The 20,998-nt window shown below is 33.9% G+C and overlaps 1 protein-coding gene across 10 annotated transcripts in view; it reads right to left on the minus strand.

Annotated features, from left to right (window-relative positions):
• Positions 1–20,604, minus strand: part of LOC106457399 (isobutyryl-CoA dehydrogenase, mitochondrial-like) — a 58,959-nt gene extending 38,355 nt beyond the window's left edge. Inside the window, exons 1-3 of one of the 10 annotated variants that reach the window (XM_022383301.1) lie at positions 20,321–20,569; positions 16,039–16,244; positions 2,603–2,703 (exon numbers count right to left, since the gene is read on the minus strand). In XM_022383301.1, coding sequence (XP_022239009.1) covers positions 2,603–2,703; positions 16,039–16,096 — 159 coding nt within the window. In that variant the 5' untranslated portion in view covers positions 16,097–16,244; positions 20,321–20,569. Of the gene's footprint in view, positions 1–2,602; positions 2,704–15,688; positions 15,785–16,038; positions 16,245–17,613; positions 17,654–20,051 lie in introns of those variants that run through there. The other 9 variants (XM_022383302.1, XM_013916810.2, XM_022383303.1 and 6 more) reach the window with 9 other exon arrangements.
• Positions 20,605–20,998: the final 394 nt, after the last annotated feature.

Here is a 20,998-nt window from a genome sequence, read left to right on the forward strand (position 1 = left end):
CCTAGTCCTACTATTCTCACTGTTAAGTATGAAAAAAGATGATGCATCAATACTATCAATTCCCTTTACAATTTTAAACACCTGAATGAGATCCCCCTAACTAATGATCATATAAACTGAAAAAAACATTTTACAGAAGAAAAATAAACAGAACTAAGTGACAGAAAACTACAAAAAATCTGTTTACAGCAGGAAAAGCTTTTTTCAATAAAAAATACCATATAATGGTCTCATTAGGCTTCTCTATCTTAAATAAGGATACAATATATTTAGTCCAAAAATAAAATAAGAACAAATTAGTTAACTGAAACAATGATGTTTAATGTTACATATGTTTAGTAAAATTAAATTTATGTTTTGAGATTTTGTTATTGAAATAAAATATACATATGCATAAGTAAGATTCTTCATGTATTTTACATGCACCTTCATTCAGCATTTAAGCACGTTACCATAAGTTCTCTCATTATCTTGCTGCTTGCAACTCTAAACTACTACACACAACACTAAAAGATCCACTACAGAAGGAAGGTTAAATAGTTGAACTACTAATTGATGTACTTGTTCAATGCACAAGGAAGACATAAAGTGGCCAGATCCAGTCATGATGGGAAAAAGATCATTTCCCAAGGGGCCCTAAGGGTATGTGCAAAGTACTGTGGCAATCCATCCACACACACACACAGACTTTTGTCAAGTAATGATTTAGAAATACCATTGTCACAGGCATAACAAGACTGGATGATCTATATCATATAGTGTCATATAAGCCTATATGTATCACTGCACTGTTTATCATGTAATTCATTGTAATTCTATCCACCACATGAAAGTGCACATTCTCTGTTCATAGCGGAATTTGATATTATATATACACACACACACACATATAATGTATCATTTTTAGAATATGTATATACAAATGTACATGTGTTACATTCTTATTTGTTTAATGTCAATGTCACTATTTATATACCATGCACAAAGTTATGTAAATATCATATATCAGACCTTTCATTAAATATACACTAATTATACTGATTGAGAATGAGTACATCTATTTTTGTAACCACACTAATGAAGACTGTTACCTGTCAGCCAATTTAATCATTTATTTTATTTAACAATTCTCCTATGTGGTTTAACTATTATTAATCACAGAATTAATACTAATATCCAATCATAGCAAACTACCAAAACTAGCAATCAAACTTGTAATAAGCAGAGCTAGTTAATACTTATAAAGATTAGAATACATTGTTCAATGTTCAAAAGAGTTTCTCACCATTAGAATGGCTATGTGACAATTTGCAAACAGAAAGAGTAAATACACTGGTAGCTAGTGCTCACTTTTAAGCAATTACAAACATTTTAACAAATTTATCATGACCAGTCATTTAAATGATATGTATGCCCATGCAATAACTTTTACACTAATTTGGTTGTTACAAAGTAATTTCCTGAAATTGGTATAAGTGTTTTTAGTTTTCAATATTTTATTGTCTTGTGGTTGTTACTTGGCTCTAACATTAAAGAAAGACAAAAAGAATACGCACAACAAACTCTTGTTGTTTTACAACTAAGCTTAACAAAGGGTGTTTGACTGTAACAAATTAAAAAGAAAGGTAATAATAATGATTTTTTGTTATGGGTGTGTTTTACCTGATACTATAATAGCTTTTATATACAACTTTTTTTTCTGTGGTGTTAATTGGCTAAAATTTAATACTAATTTAGAATGTGTTATTTATTTACCATTCCTTCATAAGTATCATTGTTGTAAGTCAAAAAGGGTAAAGGTCCTAACATTGAGCTCCGAGATACCCCACTTCTGACATTAATCCAATAAGAATGAACTCCATTTATAACAACCCTATTCTTTCTTCTACTTGTCTATCTAGTAAGCCAATTTAACTTATCCCCAACACTTACAGAAATAAAATTTTTAACAAGCCTTTAATGTAGCACCTTGTAATTTATATATTCATTTAAAACTTTTTTGACTACATAAAACATAATTCTGGGAAACATGAATGTGCTACACTTTGCAATCATTTTAGTTTATAGTTAATGATGCACTTTTAGGTTTAAAACTACATCACACACATGAGCACAGGCAGCTAATTTCTGGATTTAGCTTTTTCACAAGAGGTGGGTTAGATTCAAAATTTGTTTTAAAGTATCAACATGAAAAAAATTTAGACATGGATGTCATTACACAGAAGTTTCAGCATAAGCACTTCTGACCTTGAGGGTCCTGAGTGCAGACAATGATGATGACAAAACCTTGTCAAAACGTTGTACATTTGCTGTTATGTTAAACTTATATTAACGTTTTTCTTCATTACCCATTCAAGCCATCTCCAGCCATTATTAGTCTCAAAGTGGGTTCCTCATCATCGAATTTTAATTTTTAATGGTTCTGAAGATTTAAGTATCAGTGAACCCTGAAGAACAACTAATATAACTGAATCTTAAATGCTGCTTTATTAGATATTACTCAATGAAAGAATTACAAAAGAAATGAATAAGTGAAAAAACTTAAAACTTCCAACATGACTGCTCTACCAAAACTATTTCACAAAATAATAACATGTAATACCTTTTCATCCCATTCTGCCATGTAAGGAAGAAATTCTTTTTGAGCAAATTCTGTTGCAATTCTTTGCATCTGTATTTGCTCATCATTCAAACCCATGGATGCTGTCAGAGAAAATACATGATTTTCCTTTAAATATTCAATTTACATATATATATATATATATATATATATATATCTTACTAGTAAATTTAAAAATCCACAATTTTATTTTGATTTATTTACAGTAGAATTGTAAATTTATAATAAAACTTACACAAAGTAAACACTCCCATGCATAAATATATTCAACAACATGAATAAATATACTGGTTTTATGATTGTCTTTGTACTTCAAAACACTGTTAATTTCAAATGAAAAGATGAATTATGTCTTTACTGGTCTTAGTGCAAACTGCTGTTAATAAATGACTGAAAATGTACATGGTGGTCTGATGAACCACTTTACATCCTGTTTAGTACTAATAGTATGGTAAAGTGTGAAGAAAACCACAAGACATTTGACCTTACTTATACTGTTAAAACACAGCAATATTTTGGTAATGTTGTAATAGTATGATAAATGTTCTTATGACATGGATGGTGCTTTCTGATTTTTCAGAAAAACAAATAATGTCCAGAGTGTACCAGAACATTATTATAACTGATCTAACGTATCCTATAACAATAGATTTCAATAATTATAAACAAAGGCTTTTCTAATATCATACTAAAACAATCTACAGCACATGTGCTGTCCAACATTATTTCCAGGAACATGATAGTGATTTTGGCCATATTCTTTAACCACTACAATCTCAAAATCTCAATCCAATTGAGCAATTTTAGAATGAATCTGAACATCATATTTGTCATCATTTTGTTTTTTAACAGCCTTAAAACTATTTTTGTTCATACTGTTGAATTATGCTGTCAAATAATACATGTTCAAGCATGTTTTAGAGCCTTTTCCATGTTTTGTTCCAGTTGTTATTGTGGCAAAAGGTGGTTTCACTCAATGTCAGTAAATGTCCTAAACAAACTGGCCAGTCAGTATAATTATTTTTTGTAAAAATTTTTGACAGCTCATGAAAGTAAAAAAATATCGACAGTAAACTGATGAGAAAAGAAAATCTATCCTAAAATCATGCTGATGCTGATTATAAAACTTGAATTTAAGCTAATCTCATAAAAGATCCCTATAATATATTTTAATATCTTACCAAACAGTCAAACTGATAAACCTATAAATCTTCATATTTGCTCTAACTTATTATTTTTATAGTGTATTACATTAGCAACTAACTAATCACTGAGAATTTTCCAACTCTCCTATGACTTTTGAATTATAATTCTGTTAAAGCCTCCAACAGCTCTTTACTCATTATTATCTTGCATGTACATGTATATTGGTAAAGAAACTTCTAATTAATGAAAACAAATTAGCTTCCATGAACATGGATTTTATTACAGTGCCACAATTTGTACATGTAGAAATAAAGTATTTTGGAGGGTTTTTGGCTAAAAAATATCAAATTTGAATTGAAAGGATTTTATGCTTGCATTAACTACAAAAAGACAATAGAATATAAAGCCTTCTAAGCTGACTAATCTTTTAAAGGTGAGGAATAATTTTCTATACATTTTAATTATTGAAGAAAAAGCTATTTAAAAACTTCTTGAGAAAAGAGCTGTTTGACTTGAAGAAATTTACTTTAAAATCTTTAAGAAACTTAACCGAAGGTTTGTGGGAGTTCTAACTATTATTTTTCAGAAGTAATTTGACATTCAAAGAAATTTCTGATGATTGGAAGATTGCTAGTGTAACTTAGTTATATAAAGCAAGGATCTATGAAAGGTAAAGGAAATTAAAAGTCTACTTGTCTTCTGCTGTTTGTAATGTGTTAGAATCTGTATCATAAAATTCATTTCAAAAGTTGGCATTTGATTAATGATTCTCAGCATGAGTATTAAAAGGAATTTTTCTTCAGTGCTCAAATTGCAAATACTTAACAAGGAAAATTCTGTAAATATAATTTTACTCTAAAACATATGTGAATTTAATTACCTTACACATTAATCATTAATTAGGTCAAAATTATGATTTAATAATAACTTAGTATAAAACAAACATTAAGAGCAAACTAAAAACCAACAACTTTATCAATTGTTGATGGTATTAACATATGATACATGGAAAACAAGTACAAATGTAGTAGCTGCATTGAGGTTAAGTCAGTCAGGGAAGACTGACTCAAAAACATTCTCCCATGCTCATGATTTCGCTAACACAGGGAGTATACTAATACTTATCAATGAGAACAGCATTCCCTTCAATTAGAGCACCAGCTTTCATGCCCATATAGTATGTTGTAGCTTTTTGATAGGATTGCCCCTTTTTGGTGAGGACAACCAAAGTGATGGGGTATACTTAGGCTTTCAGGAAGCCTATGATAAGGTGCCTCACAAGAGATTAATTAGTATGCTTAATGCATATGTAATTGGTCAAAACAATACTTAGTGAAAAAAAACAAACATAAGATTTAAGAACAACAAAAGCCCTGTTGATTCATCCACTAAATTCAATTTTAAAATAAATGAAACAATTAAATGCCAGCCCTCCCCATTCAAATATTCATCAAGCCTTCCCTTAACTCTCTTTGCTATATCCTCCAAGTCTGAAGGCAACTCATTCCAAATGCCAATCACTATGTTAGAAAAATGAAAATGTCTTAGATGAAGACAACTCCTACCTGGCCAAAATCTATATTTGTGTCCCCTAGTCCTACCGTTCTTGCCACTATATACAAAAGAACAATTGATGCAGCAACATACACTTAACAATCTTAAACACATCAATCAGATCCCCTCTAACACTTCTTTTTTTTCAAGAGAAAACAATTTCAGAGATCTCAACCTGTATTCTTATGACAATCTTTCCATCTTATATATCATCCTAGCAGTCCTCCTCTGAACCCTTTCCAAGAATTCAATGTCCTTCCTAAGGTACGAAGCTCAAGACTGAACACAATACTCCAAATGAGGTCTAACCAGACCTATACAATGAAATTATAATCTCTTTGTAACTGTATTCACTACTTCTCTAGATACAGTCTTAAATCCTTTTTGCTCTATCTTAAGTAAAAGCACTCTGATTGTTTGGCTTATGAGACTGATCAACTAGAAGATCTGTGACAGATTTATTATTATATATTTATTTTAATATCGATGTTTGCTTGAAATAAATTTATATTTACAGGTGTACATAACTTATACTGTTAAATATGTATTGCAAAACTCCCACCTATTCTCTAAAGTTGTAGAAGATTCTCGAGAGTAAGAATCAACAATATATATGTGTGTGTGCGTAAACTCTAGTGTAGCGTGTTAGTATTGTTACATAATCTGAATTTTCTAGAAACTCTCCATGTGCCTATAAATATAACCAACACAACATGCCAAAAAAGAGAGTATCTATTATTAGTTTGCTACAGTCAGTATGCTATACACTTCAGAGGCTATAACTGTGATTGTTATAACACTTATCAATTGGAAAACTTCAGATATTTGACCAGGAGCATTTACAAAGTTCAAACATTACAATTCATTTAACTTCAGTGGATTCTCATCGGACATTAGTATTTTTACTAAAACATTATATAACTTCACGGTGGAAAACTCTGTGTGTGTGGCTGGTGAATAATGAAGGACAAAGCTGGTTAGCTTCCCATTAAGTGAATTGTACCTACATCAACTCATACTTAACTTGCTCATCGTGAACCCTCAATAAGATGTTGAAGAAGTACTAGACTAGAAAGACTTTATATTGCTTGTAAGTTTGTAAATTTTTTTTAACATAAGTCATTGTGTGTAATAACTATTTGTAATAACTGTTATTGTAAATTGTATTGTTGTTTGTATATTAAAACATATTTGTGTTAAAAAAGAAAACTGTGTGTATCAATCTTGTTAGCAAATATCATAAATTGGAGATATATCAGCATATATTTAAATACTAAATCCAAAGTACAATTTAACTACTAAATCCAAAGTACAATTTAACTACTAAATTTGAAATATCATTTAACTCAATTTCAGGCTATTTGAAATTCTAATATGTAACACACCAAAATCCTTTTCTCTTATAACACTGATAGGGTTATTTCCATGAACATTATAATCTAAATTATGATTATCTATATGCATTATCTTAAAATTTATTGTAACTAAATTCTGCCTGCCATTTATTTGCTCAACTCATCAAATAATCTAAATCTTTTCATAAAGCAGCAGGATCCTTCTCACAGCCAGCAACACCCATGACTTCAATATCAGGAAGTTTAGGTAATTTATTGAGCTTTCTTTCATCCATATCATTGATATAAGTTAAAAAAGGGCAAAGGTCCTAATATTGAGATCTGAGGTACCCCACTTTTGACATTAATCCAGTTGGACCAAACTCTGTTTATAACAACCCTCTGCTTTCTTCCATACAACCAATTAGCCAACTTATCATTAACATCTATACAAAATTTTAACAGGCCTTTTATGTAGCACCTTGTCAAATTCTTTCTCAAAATCCAGATACACCAAATCCAAACTCCTTTTATCATGTATATAAGCAGTAAACTCTTCAACAAACACTCAAAGACTAATAAGGCAAGATTTCACCCTAGTGAAACCATGTTGACTATTCAACAAAATCTTAAACTTTGTGAAATGACTTTGCAAAGCCTCTTTTATCAGACTTTCAAAACATTTTCCCATCACTGATGTAAAAATACTAAGTCTATAATTATTGGGGCAATTTTTATCACCAATGTTAACCAATTTTCAATCTTCTAGGACTTACCCAATATTCTAGGACATGCAAAAAATAGTAGCATGTAGCTCACATATCCATTCCTTAACCTACTTAAAAACCCTTGAGAAAATATTATCTGGCCAAGGAGCCTTATCATTCTTTAATACTTCCCAACATTTTCTTAAGAAATTCAAAATTAATGTGGTCATCTTGTTTGATTTTGTTTCTGTCTAGCAACTATTCAGGATGAAAAATATTGTTTAAATCTTCATAGGTAAAAAACTGAATAAAAAAAATGAAGGATTTAAAAAACCAATCACCTCATGATCATCAGAAATGAGTCTTCCTCAAAGGCTCTACTCCTATCCTAAAATTCTGCTTACTCTTTATGTATTTAAAGAAATCTCTACTGTTAATTTTCAAATTTTTGGCGAGCCTTTTCAACATAACATTAAAAGACATCAAGGGACTTTTTGGTCCATTTAGGGTATCCTATCTGCTAAATTAAAATAAGCCCTAAAAATAATAATAATAAATATCAAAACCAGCCCTTATCATTTAAATATTTATCAAGTTTTCCCTTAAACTCCCTTAAATTAATTGTATCTACCATATTTGAAGGCAACCTGTTCCAAAGGCCAACCACCCTATTAGAAAAATAAATCTCTTAGCTGCAAATTACTTCTACCCTACCAAAATTCATATTTAAGTGTCCTAGTTTTAACATTCCCACCATTAAATATGGAAAAAGATGTATCAGCACTAACAATTTCCTTAACAATCTTAAACACATCAATCAGATCCTCTAAATCTTTATTTTTCAAGAGAAAACAAGTTCAGATATCTTAACTTATCCTCATATAGTAATCCTTTCCATCCCAGGTATTATTCTAGTAGCTATCCTCTGATCCCTTTCCAACAATTAAATGTCCTTTCTGAAGTAAGGAGCCCAAGACTGAACACAATACTCTAAATGTGGACTTCCTAATGCCATATTAAACCAACTCTCTTGATCTTTATATAATCCTCTAAATCCCTGTCATAGCATAGTTAAATGGGCATTTCTCAGTCTGGACGAATGTGAATAATGGAGTCTTTCTGAAGTCTATTTTATGAATTTTGTTTCTCATTATTAATATTCATGATATTTCTAAGTTTGCTGATTCTGTTAGAAATGCTTCTATTATCCAAAATGACCTTGAGATTTATTAACTGGAAAGGCACTCAGAAATTACAACACCTTCTGTGGTATGCTTTTGACTTTTTACAGTAACCTGCAATCTAAAAATGTACACCAAACTTTCTCTCACCCTCAAAAATGGAGGTCTAGTTTACAAGATCATCTTACTATCTAAATGTGTACTTGAGTTTTTCTACTATTACAACAATACTAATTGATGTTCATTGTGACTTGAGCTTTGCCCTACATTCAATAAATGTTAACAAATTGGTCCTAGGTACACACACAATCTTTGTACCAAATTTGAACAAAATTATAGGAAATCTTTAAGTTATAGTGTTCATAGACATACAAGAGTCCAGAATGTAGGAAGTGAATTTTAATTTTGAGAATGTAAAGTTACATATTTCAGGTACAAAAACTTGAAAAGCAATCCTTGTGTGATAGGAATATTGCTGTAATGTAAAAAAAAAAAAATTAGAAAGGATTGCTAAAAAAATCCTAAAGTGTTTAACTATTGGGAAAAAAAAGTTCTTGGTTCTATTTATAGGAATTTTTAATTTATAAATAAAGTAAAACAGTAAAAGACAGCATTTTTTTGGATTACTGTATGCAGTTTTGATTGCCTTACTGTAGGAAGGACCATTAACCCTATGTGCATGGGTAGAGGTCAAAGTTGCACATGCCACAATATTTTACAGGGTGTCATTCAGCATTGTATTATGTATTTGACATCAGAGTTACCAATTATTAATTTTACTCTACATTGCTGATTTAGCAACAGTTCCTGGTAGAAGAGAGCAAGTACCAGATAACAATATACAGAAATACTGAAAAACTGTAGATATGCATTTTGGAGATTCTAGAGATTATGCAAATACAATATGCAAACTGTACAACGGACAAAGGTACTTTTATTTATCAGGTAAGCATCACTTTGCACTCTGAATGGTCAGCGTCTGAGTCAAACTGATGTCATCAATTCACAGACATAATGAGTACAAATTATTTGCAATTATTCAAACTATGTAAGTAAATGACATAATGTCATTTCAATTCTTCATTATTTCGATTCTCCTCCCTCCTGTCCTTAAAATTATTTTCCTGTACTGAAAATACATTTCCGATAGATATTTCCCTCCAAAAAATGTTTCCGCATGTCTCAAGCCTTGAACTCCCACATATCCCATGATCAATGTGGTTCAACTGTGTCTCACACGTAAATCATCATGCAACAACACTCCACTAATAGGAGTGTGATACACTCTCCTGAAGCATATGACTCCCTCTATTCGATTCTACCGAACTATCACTTTGAGATTAGGCAGAAAAGAAAACTCCCCAGTTCTCAGTGGGGAGGAAAGGTGGGAAGTGTGAAAGGAGGTAACTACCTATTGAAAATCTATTTTCAGTATAGGAAAGTAATTAATTTCCAATACGGAACATTACCTCTGCTCCCATGTATAGCTAGAATCCCACATTGAATAGGTGGAGGGATGGTTGCAAGGGATAGAAATAAGTATCCTAATGAAAGCATCATAATGTATGAACCCTGTTAGGAGAGGAACACAAATGGGAGACCACACCACTTCTGTAACAGGCATACTCTGCACCCAGTGTGGAAATAGGTGTTGCATACACTGGCAGAAAGTGAGAGGAGCACAACCATAGCAGAAAAGGAAACTGGTTGGACTGGAATCTGAATCATAGTATGCCAGAATCTCAATCCCATTGAAGAAAGACTGAGGAACTATCTACAGACAGTATTGTGGGGAAAGCTAAAATGGATTTGCTCCAAGGTGTAGAGTGGCTATTTTGCAATGGACCATATGCAGCCAGTAAATTCCAGTCCAAAACCAAGCACTATCGGAAACAGAACCTCTGAACCATGGTAGGAGGAGGGTCCATTCCATCTTCACCTCAAGTTAAGTAGAATGGAAGCATATACTGTGCAAACTGATCTACGAAATGGGCACATTTGCACAAATCCACAACCAACCACACATCTGGAAACCCAATGTCCAAATGACAGTAGGATGATATGTGCCAATATGGCAGGTCAAATCAAACTCAGAGTGGCACCCAAACTGCAACATCATCCTTAGACAGTGAAAACACCCTGAAGTGAAGTTTGAGAAGAATAACCATTGTCTCAATCAACATTATCCTCTGAATAGGACTGCACAGAAGCTGGGCATAACATCAACCTCTAGGATTCACCACACAGAAGTGTAGATCCTGAGGTAAATTGAGTGAAGAAACACAATCAATACATGTGAGAATTTATATTGATTGGTCGAACTCTAATCCAAAGCCACTCACAGGGAACCAACATCCAGGTAATGGTAGGATGAGGGATACCAATCAAAGGGGGTAAACTGCAATGTGATGGATCTACTCTAAAGAAACATCATCCTCTGGATAGGAATGCACAAAGGCTGGAGCACAATAACAACCTCTGGGACCTATTGCATGAAAGTGGATTGTCTCTATAAAATATAAGCAACCTCACACTCTGGATAGAACTGCACAGAAGCTGCATGCAGCATCAACCTCTGGGACCCACCACACAGAGGTGGAGTGTATATATTTGTAGATATATGCAACATCATACCCCCCAGATAGGACCACACATAAGTTGAAGTTCAACACCACCCTCAGTCCCACCAAACGAAAGTGGATTGCACCTAGAAAATATAAGAACCCTCGCCCTCAGGGTAGAACCACACAGAAGCTGAGCACAACATTACCCTCCATGACCTTCAACATGTAAGTGGAGTGCATGAACACCATCACCCTACTCTTTACTGAATGGAAGCAAACACATTCAGGAGGACTCCTCCATGGTCCACCACCCCAGCACCTTGGAACTGTTGAGTGACAAGAACTCCCATATTCCACTAGAAGAATAAGGGGGATAAAATGTGGAGGAATGTCTAGAGGAACACCAACTCTGGAGACAATGCAATAGGTGACCACAAAAACCCTATTTTGAAAAGCAGACTGCCCCTGATTTATTTAATCAAAGGGACAGTATGAATGGGCAGCTACCCCCTTCTACCTTAACCACTAAGTCTATGGGTTAGTACAGTTCAGAAAAGGCATATTAATGAAGCAAATATATCATGAGGAAAAAACTACTAGCTATCTTGTGGAACACATAATCTCAACAGTGTGCATTATAGGCTATGGGTACATATTTTGGCTGTACAGTACAGATTTGCAATATAAGAAGCATACCTGGACAGGCAACGCTTGCCACTGATGGGATTCGAATCCTAAATGGGACATGCCCCTGGAGGAAAAAAAATATATATATAGAAAAGATAACTTACCCAGTCACAGCCACACCAAAGTTTGAAGGATGTCAACATTCAGAAGGCGGTATCCTGACAAGGAAGAAATAGATACCAATGAAGTTATTGAGAGATTAACATATGAGGTGGAGGCCAAATGCCTGACTGAATAGTTTCCTCCAATGGATGATAGAGTTGAGACTCCAGAAAAAAGGAAAGTGCCTAATTACAGAGTCCACTTGAAAAAGAGGGGAAGAATTTGCATTAGAGTGACCCAGAGAAGTGCCCAGATCCCAATCAGATGCCTACCAAAAAGATCTTTTACTGGAGACAGTGCAATGGATGAATGTTAAACTATTTTTAAAAGCCTGCAAGCACAAGTCAAAGAAATGGGCAGTCACTTCTCTAGTGCTAGCTTTTTCCATGATAGTCCATGGAAAGTACAGTCTGGATCAGGCAACTGAGTAATTCTATTACCAAAAAGATTTCCTCTAGTAGTCTTGCAGAACACCCTATCTCATCAGTGGGCACTGGTAGAGCCAGGGTGGATTAGTTGTGGCTTTCTGTTCCCCTTGGTCTGATGCAGATTTTGGGAAATAAACATACCCTGGGAGGCAACACCAGCCACCTGGCAAAAACCTATAAGAGGGTAATGAAAAAGAAAATGTACTTACCCTACTAAAAAATGGTGTGTAGATTGAAGAACTATCACCAAATGATTTATGTACCAGGTAACACCAAACAGTCAAACGGGAGACAGAAGATGATCTGGATCTGAATTATCATAGAGGTGTGAAATCAGAGGTAGGGAGATGGGACAGAAAGAATGATCACCTTCTCGAGCTGCCAAAGTCTTAGGAAGAAAGGCCCAGCCTGAGTAGAGGAGTAAATAAGTAGAGTGAAATAGTGTGTGGGGAGCATCAAATTACAGTGACCACAGGTGAGAAGAAGGAAGTATTTTTTCAGAGAAAGAAGGTATAAAAATCATGGAACCAATGACTTGAATGGAGCACGAGTGAAAGCATTTAGAATCACATTAAGGTCCCAGTCAGGCATGGAGAATGATGAGGGGGGGTCAGTGAAAAAGGAAGAAGCAGAACAAAGTGGAAAGTACAGGAGAAGAAAATATCTGGTGGAATTGGAAAGGGAAAATGTAGTTGTTAAAGCTGCCAAATAACCAACAATGGTGGAAACTGGTAACCAATGGTCAAACAACCAACTGAAAAAGGCCATAAGTTGAGCCACAGTAGGACAGTCTGGAGAATGGTAGATGAACCAAGATCCAAAAACACGGCATTTCCATTGACAGGCAGACAAATTTGATCACCGACAGGAATTGCATAAGTAGAAGACTACATAGTTGAAGAGTCCAGCCCTGCTGACAATAGACCAAATAAAACACACATGTGAAGATGAAGGAGTGATACCACTGGGTGAAAGAGAGATGTATGAGGTCGAAACAAGGGAGAGGGGGAATGGATCAAAGAAAGAAGGGGCCTGTATGCCAACTGACAAAGCAGAGGAAACCAGGGTTGTGCAGGCCAAAGAAGCAACACCAACAGGATCTGACAAAGAGTGTCATGTATCAAAGCAAGGACATACATGAGGAGGACAGGCATACAGAAAAAAGTGAGACTACTCCTAGCTGAAAGCATTGACTGCTAGGACAGAAGGATGAGGAGCTGGGGGACCAGAAGAGTGGATATTTGGTGTTGAGATGAGTAGCAAAAGCATCAACAACAGGTGTGCCCAACTGAGAGCAAACACAATGAAAAACCTGAGGTTAAAGATAAACAGGATTAGAGGAAGGAGAAAAAACAAAAAGGAGAGAGGGAGGAAGAGAAGTGGAAAAATGGGATGTGGGTGAGAACCTGAAGAACCCATCTGTTGGCCAAGAATAGAGATCAACAGCTGGAGAAGTGAGACACACAGGCTCCCTCTGGGCCAGACCTGACAGGATAGTCACAGATGAGACTAGTGGTGACCTGAAGTCATGAAGTGGGAGGATGACAACAAAAAGAAAAAGATTGGGAAGCTGGAATGGGAAAGGGAGACATGGATTGAGCAGGCCTAGGAACAAGAACAAAAGATTGAAAAAGATGAGAAATCAAAGTATACAACAAAGACTGATGCCAAGCTGTCTTGGCCCAGGTCTCCAGTGAGTCAGGAACACCATCAAAGACCTATGAGCAAAGAAAAAGAGCCAATTGAAGGTCATGGAAATAAGAGTGAGGCAGGCAAACATTAGTTAGGAGATCATCCCAACCTAACATGTCCCAACAACAGAAAAACCTAGTAAAGAGAAATAGAGTAGAGAAAGTAGTATGAGCTAAAGTGATGAAAAGAACAAACCTCTCAAGAAGAAATCCTTCCAGAGCAAGATGAAGTGCCTCAGAAATAAAGTGAAGGGATGAGAGATAATGTAGGAGGGTAGTAAGAAAGAGATGAAGGTGTGAAACTTGGGCACTAGATAAGTGAAATAGAATTCAGTGGGTCCACCACCCCATGCCTAAGAAAGTAAGAGATGTTCTAATGATTGGAAATAAAGGAATGGAATGAAGAATAGCTATAAGCCAAGTCAAGTAGTCAAGAAGGATAAATTGTGAGTACAGGTGTGCAAACAAAAAAAAAAAAAGAGTCCTCATGGCCCCTAATATCAGTCAAAGGAGAAAAGCCAAAGTTATCTTGAGAACTGGTTTTGTGTGGTAAAGATGCAAGGAATCAAAAACAAGGGAAAGAGAAAGAAAAGAACATTAGGTTAGAAGAGTGAGGATTTTTTTCCATAGGTAAAGCAGTACCTAGAGCAAACCCTAGTGAAGGGGAAACAGCCAGTCAAACTTGTCATCATCCTGGTCATGTTCAAACTGAGAAGAAGAAAAATTCAACTAAATGGATAGGAGAAGGACGTCCAGTGTACTTGAGAGAATCCATAACTCCTTGAACAATGGCTGTCACAGCCTTCACAGACAACAAGCCTCTAGTAGTCATAGGTCCCATGTGAGTAACATTGTCTTCATCACAGGATTTCAAGTACTCCAAATTGTTAATGAACAATGGTTAGACCTCAAAGAAAACATCTGAATGCTTTACTTCTGTGGAAGCTATTGGATAAATACAAGACAACCAGTTATAGAAACTGTTGCAAACTGGTTCCAAAAATCTCTAAGTATTATTAGCAATTCACAACACAAGTAGATGACCATTGGCTTGCTGCAAGGGTAGAGGATCTGATACTCAATCAGGTGTTCTTAGGTACAACTGAATGCCTTCTCAGCATACAGATGGTACAAGCAAATTTACTAAATTGGACTGTATGCTAACATTCCATACAATACAATTCTCTTATAGCAAAGCACAAAACAGCTTACCTGCAATATACTAAGACATCAATTGGACCAGCAACATGTGGAATATTACTTTTACAGATGAGTTAAAGATGGTTTATTCCCATTCCATCTACTCTAACGTAATCATATGCCAAAATAAATGCTATGTATTTTTTCTGTAAACTTGGTATGCCATTTTATTGTAACTGAAAAAACTTTAAAGCAGTATTATAATTTCTTGAGAACAAGCTATGTTTTTTTTATGTGATATACTTGTAGTGTATGTGTGCATGTACATGAAAAATATCAATGTGTGAATATTTAAAAATATATTGCATCATATTGTAAACAGTATAAATACAAAACTGCTTTGTTTCTAAAACCTTGCTAAAGTGGTTTTTGTATCTGAACCTTATTCTATGTTTGACAACCTGATGATTGTATTTTTTATGTTTATGCCCATTTAGTCTATTGTCAACCTGAGTAGACGAACTAGGATGTTACCTTGAGTTTGCTCTGCAGACAGATAGCAGGCCCATATTTGTTTGAAATGATGCTGGAACTTGATTGACTCCATTTTCGTACAGAATGTGACACGTGTGCCAATGGTGGAAGTATGGCATGAAAAATAATAAACATTAGGGAACTTGCCAACTTCTACATCATATGGAATGGTATCACTAATGCCACATGATACAGGTCATATTTTATGACCCTTTATGCTATCATATACTGATACAATTTATCTCGATTTTAGCCTAATTGGTGATAATAGATACAGCCACTTGCTAAAGTGGTCAACATATTCCTTGAAAAAGCATAAATTAGCCAAATCGACTGGCTTTCATACTCACTGGGCTTCATTGCCATTAAACATGTAGGAATGCTCCTAGGTGATGCATCACATTCCATCAAATGATTCGGATACTAGAGATGTCCTTAAAACATCTCTTTCAGAGGAGTAATCAAGGATAGCTCAGGTCTTTATCAAGCTCTGAGTTTAAGGATGCAACATCAGTAACGGGCTTTCATACTTCACATTGAAGTAAAATGCCATGAACTGTAAAGATGCAAAGCCATTTTTATCCACCATACATCTACTGTATATTAATTTACAAGCACAGATTGATGAATAATTTGCATTTCAAATCAAATGACTTACCTTTAGATACCTAATTAACACAAAACTTTACCAAGGGGAGTGATTGATATTAATTTATAGCAGTAGTTTTGTATGATCATAACTATAAAATTACAAATTACAATTATCCATTAATTGTTTGGAGCTGTGTATAGTGTCCCAAAATGGTATTCCTGTTTCTAATGGCAGTAAAACATCAATCCTTATTATTATCAATAACATTGTCATACAGCGTGAACTAGTTGTTGTAGTTAAACTGCATATCTGACATTAGAAAAGTTGGCTTTTCAGAAATTACCAAAAATTACAGAAGATTGGATGGCTAACCTTAATGGAAACAAATGTTGTTGATGTTTTAATTTATTGGTTCAATAAACTTTAACAAAAGAAAAATGTATTTCATAGTTTTGCATTCCAACTAAAAACCCTTTTCTAAATGGATGAATAAGCACATTTAAGATATAAAAGAAAAGCCAAGTTTAAAAGAATATGAAATTCTATAATAAGATGGAAGATGTTGAAGGAGAGAGAGAGAGAGAGACATCACAAATCATTCTATTCAAAATAATAAAAATTATTTAAATGATTTTACATCAATGTAAACTGTAAAAAGAGACAATCAAGTCTTTCTGTTCTTATAACAAATTGCAAAGGAGACCTACCATAATATGAAAATTACCTGTGTGATCCTTATTTTAAAAGGGGGGGGGGATTGACTACTGCTGTTAGCAAGATGTTCTATACTATATTGTCAGATAGCTTTTAGAAAGTTGTAATTTTAATGTACATGATTTTAAAAAGTGTTTTTCCTACATTAACAATTCATTGCTTTTTGTTTTGTTTTATACAGACAATCTTCTTTTTGAATGAAAGCACTCCAACCCTTTGCTTTTTAACATCAAGTGAGTTTTCAATCCAAGTTAATATGTGGAAATAAATAAGCTTTTTTCCAAGCGAAAGAATGAAACTTTTGGATATTCATCAATGGTCTATTTAAGGAGAAATGTTCATCATTCATGTTAAGAATTTCATTGATAGTAGTTTTTCTAAATTTTCAAATATTCCAACTATCTAAGTAAACAAAATACTGCCACTGTGATTTCCAATTATTGATTAGTTCAAGGTGTCTAACCTTGATTGGTGTCATGACTTACAAAACTAGTGTTTTTGATTGCTACTATTTTCAATTATGCCATCTATTCAAATATTATGTGAGAATAATTGGTTAGTTTAATGTAATCAATTAATGAGCCAGATGACTAACTGATTATCAAATTCCATTACTCACCCAGCTCTAATTGTAATTGTTGGAAAAGGCTAATACTGTTGATAATATTTGTCTTATTCAGGACTCCAACAATCGTATTAACTGAGACAGTATATAGAAAAGGAGTTTCAATAAGGCATAGATTCAGGACATGGAAATTTCAAAAGGTTTTTTTCTTGTGTGAAAGGAGCACTGGCAGAATTATAAACAAAGCCCTCTGTTGTGTTTAACTGTGACAAAAAGGACAAATGGAGATGTGGATGTACTTACAGCAGTACCAAATTTAGGAACAATAATATTATTGTGGCTCTGTACTTTATATTTAGGGCTTATGATTTTTGTTTTAACTGATAAACTACAATAAGTCACACCAATAAAAAAATTAAATTGGTGTATATTCAATAAACATTGGAAATTTTTACTCAATTCATATTAACTAAACCCCTTTCTCAGTGCAGTTAGGTAATGTCCCTCCTTCCTGACTTGTACCTAGCATTCATTCATTCTGAATATTTTAACACACTCCAACTACTAAAAGCTAGGAAGTTCCTCCATTTCTATTACAGATTCCACAGGCAGAGATGGTTGTACACACTTTAAAACGAGATTACAATTAGATATGGAGGATTTGTCTTCCTTGAAGGATTTAAAGCTATGTTACAGAATCCTGTAATAAAAATAAAGATCGCCCTGCAGGAAGAAATTTGGCAAAAAGCCAAAAAAATAATCTCATATGATATATGAAAAGTGAAAGCCATAAAAAAAAAATACCAAAAAAGTAAATTAATAAACACTAAAAAACAAATGCTGCTAATACACAATGGACTATGTTTGCCTGGAGAATCGAACCACAGAAACTTACTGCTGATCTGCCTGAAGCCCTGTCTATAATATAACCTAGTGAGACTCCACTTTAAATTATTGTACAATTTTTAATCTATTGATAGTGAGATAGCTATCAAGAAAGGAAATATAAGCTACAACATATAAAGTGATACCTAAATTAAATAAGCTGAGCTACAAAGTGAGGCTTCATTTTCATTTTCTCTGAAGCATAAAAGAGCTGGAGCTAACTTAATAATAATAATAAATACATAAGCTAATGTTAATAAAAAACATAAACCTAATTCTGATGTAAAAATTACAGTACACCAACTTAATCTACTTCATGCCAAAATAGTTTTTGTTTGAGCAACTGATGATACAAATAGCATTTTGACCACTACTGTGTTTGTCATATCCCAGCTGTATTCTAACTTAGATCTCTACCAATCATTATTTCATCTCTGTAATCTGCTAAAACATTTTGGCTATTCCTGATGGAAAAACTATTGACATGCTAAACTAAGTTTTACTGTCCTTGAATAAAAATCTATTCATATGTAACACCAAACATAATTTGTATGATGCAAAAGAGAAAAATATCCTTTATATATGATAAGAAACCATTCCTCATTTTTTTTTATCCTGGATCTTGGTATTCAGTAATCAAAATAGTTCTATTCATTTTTTTCCATCCTCCACATGCAAACATACTAGTAAACATTAACAACTGAAGTACCACTTAACAACAACTTCATAATTCTTTCACATTTTACACGTTGTTAGTTAAAGGTTTAAATATTTTTGCAAATGTTAAAAACTGTGAAAAAAAAGAAGGTATCTCTGTTACATACAATAGCACTACTGAACACCTATATGTAATTTTCCTCTTTCCTAGTAACAGTGTCATTTACAATTTAAATAGGGGAGAACTTTTACTGGTAGTCCACAGACCAGCTAGACACTTTGGGCTGTTACATGCTAAAATGTAAAAGTAAGTTTACTTTGAGAACATTTGCTCTTATTATATCCTATATTATTTAATAACCACTCAAATTGTGAAAAGTACAGATTACACATATACATATTGTTCCCAAGATAAACAAATTCGATAAACTATAATGAAGTACAAGGGATGGCAACTGTCCTTCTGCCCCAATTAAATGCTACCCCTCAAACCTAGTCCCTAAATAATTGTTGTACCCTTTGAGAGTTTCAATTTATTGTCACAAATCTTTAATTAACTTGTTTCATTTCCTTTAAACTTAAGCAAAAATATTCTAGAATGTACGAATAAATAGCTTAACTGCTACCTTTCTGCCTAAACTTCTTGGAACATTGAAAATAAATACGATAGAAATCATCATATCACAGGTTCTATCTTTTGTGTGGACAATGTATTTGGGGCTTTGACTACGTGGGCTACGTTAGAACCAGAGTGAACTCTTTTATTTTTCTTACGTACCCTGTAATATCTATAACTATAACCTAGTATTACTATTACGATTAATACGCTTGAGAAGTACTTCTCCAGATCGTAGTTTGTGCAAGTGATAGTGCAGTAATATTAGTAGCTTTATATAAATATAGGCGTTGATCATGCTAATAATAACAGTATTACTCTTAGTAATGCCTACATACGATCTACACAAGATGCAATACACCTAGCTGGTACTACGGTGTTCCGGTTCTTCAACAAACATCGTCCATGTCGTACAACCGAACAGCCCGTGGATAAATGCCTAGCTGAAAACATTTGTTTTCGGAATAATAATAACTTATCTAGCCTACAAAAGCAGCAACCTTTTCTTTCGCTTTTATTAACAACCCGAAATTTTATGTTTAATTCTGTTTTTACTTTCAACAGAACCTTAAATCAATTTCGATTAGACTTCACCAACTACACCTTTTCAACCGTTAACCTTTAAAACGAAGTCGGAGTAGATCTGGCGAGTACGACGTCATATATTCAGGTTTTTCATGGGCTATGGCGTACTCTAGCAAGAACGAAATATTTAATTACTTATCGGAGTAACTGCCAAGAAAGGTTCAGGTCACATAGGCAATATAAAAGCAACGCATGTATCTTTAACTTAATCATGTTTTATCTCGATAACGTTTATTACTAGTAATAGTATGACATTTCTACGTTATAGCGACATAGAGTACATAGAATTATGGGTATAAGACTATAACTATTAACATGCAAAAGTAACATAGTATTCGATCAATCAATTGTGAATATGGCACAGTGGCGTAGCATGGGGGCAGTCGCCCCCGGGCTCAGATGTGAAGGGGCGCAAAATTTCCTCTGGCCTACAATGCCTATTAATTAATAATTATGCCCTCCTCTAGGATATAGCTCAACTGCCCTACGTTAAGTAAATACAACACAGTGTTGCGTTATTTGTGTGTATTACGCTTGCAGTTTTAACTTTTAAAAGCCGCCCAGTGAGACCAAACTGATGTACAGAAGTAAATTACGCTATTCCATCAAGCATTTGTAGATCAAATACAAGCTCTAGAGTACAACGTACAAGTAAGTGCATGTTCAACAAAAAGAAAATACGAGACTGATGTAACA

Source organism: Limulus polyphemus, unplaced genomic scaffold (assembly GCF_000517525.1).
Source record: "Limulus polyphemus unplaced genomic scaffold, Limulus_polyphemus-2.1.2 Scaffold325, whole genome shotgun sequence".
NCBI classification, from domain to species: Eukaryota; Metazoa; Arthropoda; class Merostomata; order Xiphosura; family Limulidae; genus Limulus; species Limulus polyphemus.